Consider the following 2,500-nt stretch of genomic DNA (forward strand, 5'->3'; position numbering starts at 1 on the left):
GCGCGCTAGTTCGCTTCCCGCTGCTCGTCGGCTTCAAGAATTCGCTCGAATCCTTCGCAAATTCAGCCATCCTGCTTGGAAAAGCTAATATACAGATGGCGGATAACGAGGAGATTTCTACTGCGGTTTCAGATGAGGCAAACACCCCAGATAAGAGGGTTAGTTCTACGCCTTCAACGGAACGGTCCTGGATTCCTGAGACAGTCCTGGATTCCAACCCAGTACCCAGTATCGATTGTCTCAAAACCCCAGCAGTCGATGATTATTTGGACGAGATATTTGAGTCTCTCGGAAAGTCATATGGTCGTGAAAGTGACAACAATCTATCCAAGGTTCAGTCCCGACTCACTAATGTCATGGGACCACTTGGGAAATTATGGCTTACTTTAGAAAAAGTACGCACTGGGGAATCCAGTGAAGATCTCGATTTATTTGACTGCCTTAGGCTGGTGGAACAGTCTGTCTCTCTTCTGGGACAGGCAAAAGTAAGCCTTTCTTATACACGTAGGCTGGCAGTCCTCTTTCGCCTCACAGGGGACATGAAGAAAGCCAAAAAACTTCTTACTAAACACGGGACTTCATTAACCAAGTCTCATAAGACTTTGTTTGGGAAAAAGTTCTACAAGGCTCTCCGTACAGCAACAAAGATTAGGAAATCTACAAAGGAGATTTCACACCATATTACTGGTTCTACTTCCCGGCCGTCCCCTCAGGTCTCCCGAGGCAAAAAGTATTCTAGGCAAGATTCCAGAAGCTCTCAGCCCTTTCGTCGTGGGCCCTCATTTCAGAGCAGAGGTGGGGGCAAGTCTGTCTCCTTCCGAGGAAAGAGCTCTAACTACAAAGGATATCCAAAAGGCAAGTCAGTTAAATTCAGGGTCAAAAAGGGAGCACCTGAATCAAAAAGACAAGCCCCAGATTGCAAAAGAAATTCTGGAGACGTCATTACAGATAGTCCCAACAGACATCCAACCAGCTCTAAGAAAACTAGGGTTGGACACATCAGTTTTAAGCAGGTCTCTGCCATTGGCAGGGAGACTCCAGTTTTTTCAAACCAATTGGAGATTATTGACACAAGATCAGTACATTTTACAAATAGTCACTGGTGTGGTGATTCCCTTTCAACAAACTCCACTCCAGACAAATGTGCCCCCTCATATATCTCACAATCAGTCAGAGAAAGAAAACATAGAGCGGGAAATTGCAGCGATGTTGCAAAAGGGGCGATTCAGGTGGTCTCTCCAATGGAAGGGGAGTTAATCAGTCCAATATTTCTGGTTCCGAAGAAAGACGGGGGGAGCAGACCAGTGATCAACCTCAAGAGGTTGAATTCCCACATAGTGTATCAACACTTCAAAATGGAGGGATTGCACCTCCTCAAACATATAATTCAGGAAAAGGATTTCATGATCAAGATAGATCTCAAAGATACTTACTTTTGTGTACCCATGAGCCAGCAGCATCAGCCTTTCCTGAGGTTTATTTGGGGGGGGCACACGGTATCAGTTCACTTGCCTCCCTTTTGGTCTAGCTCCTGCCCCTCTTTACTTCACAAAGCTGTTGAAACCAGTGGTGGCCCTGTTATGCAGACTTGGCCTGAGGATGATTGTCTATCTAGACGATATCATTGTGTTCAATCAGACTCGGGAGGGAATATTGCGGGACAGGGACTCAACCCCCTGGTTACTTCAGAATTTGGGTTTTGTAATCAACTGGAAGAAATCAGTGTTAGATCCTTCACATTGCATGGAGTACCTAGGCTTTGTGATAAATTCAAAGGAAATGAACTTATCATTGCCAAAGGAAAAAATGAATTAACTCATCCAGTCTTGCAGAGACCTGATTCGGGAAAAAACTGCCTCCGTCAGAACCCTAGCTAAAATAATTCGGAAACTGACTTCGTCAATGCAGGCTGTTCTCCCTGCACCCTTGCATTGCCGACACTTGCAAATGTTGCAAGTGAAAGGTCTGCTAGCAGGAAAGAGTTACGAGACAATGGTATCACTCAACCAGAATTGTCAGAACGACCTTCAATGGTGGGTGGATCAGATTTCCACCTGGAATGGTCGGTCAATAATTACTCCAGCCCCCGACCTGGTAATAACGACAGATGCATCACTGCAGGGTTGGGGAGCAGTCTGCCAAGGGGTTCGCACGAGGGGACTTTGGTCTCAGCAGGAATCAAACACCCTTCATATCAATGCATTGGAGCTGAAAGCAGCATTGTTTGCTGTGAGAGCTCTCACTGCCAAAGAAAGGCAGTTGCATGTCCACCTGAGAATGGACAACAGGACAGTAGTGGCTTATGTATTGAAAATGGGGGGAACACGATCCTCGGTATTGGTAGGGATAGCCCAGGAATTATGGGGTTATGCTCTGACCAAACAAATTACACTGACAGCAGAATATCTTCCTGGAAAATACAATCACGAGGCAGACTGGGAGTCCAGGCACTTCCGGGACTCGAGCAATTGGAAACTGAATCCCAGCATATTCCAGGCAC

The 2,500-nt window shown here is 46.1% G+C and overlaps 1 protein-coding gene across 1 annotated transcript in view; it reads left to right on the top strand.

The window, feature by feature from the left end:
- The first annotated feature begins 95 nt into the window (after positions 1–95).
- The window catches only part of LOC146462007 (uncharacterized), a 4,260-nt gene continuing 1,855 nt past the window's right edge, over positions 96–2,500 (top strand). The window contains exon 1 of the mRNA XM_085086198.1: positions 96–855. Within this exon, the coding sequence (XP_084942324.1) occupies positions 96–855 (760 nt within the window). The remainder of the gene's footprint in view (positions 856–2,500) is intronic.

This window comes from Pavona decussata, unplaced genomic scaffold, assembly GCF_977016875.1.
Source record: "Pavona decussata unplaced genomic scaffold, jaPavDecu1.1 SCAFFOLD_192, whole genome shotgun sequence".
Classification (NCBI taxonomy): domain Eukaryota; kingdom Metazoa; phylum Cnidaria; class Anthozoa; order Scleractinia; family Agariciidae; genus Pavona; species Pavona decussata.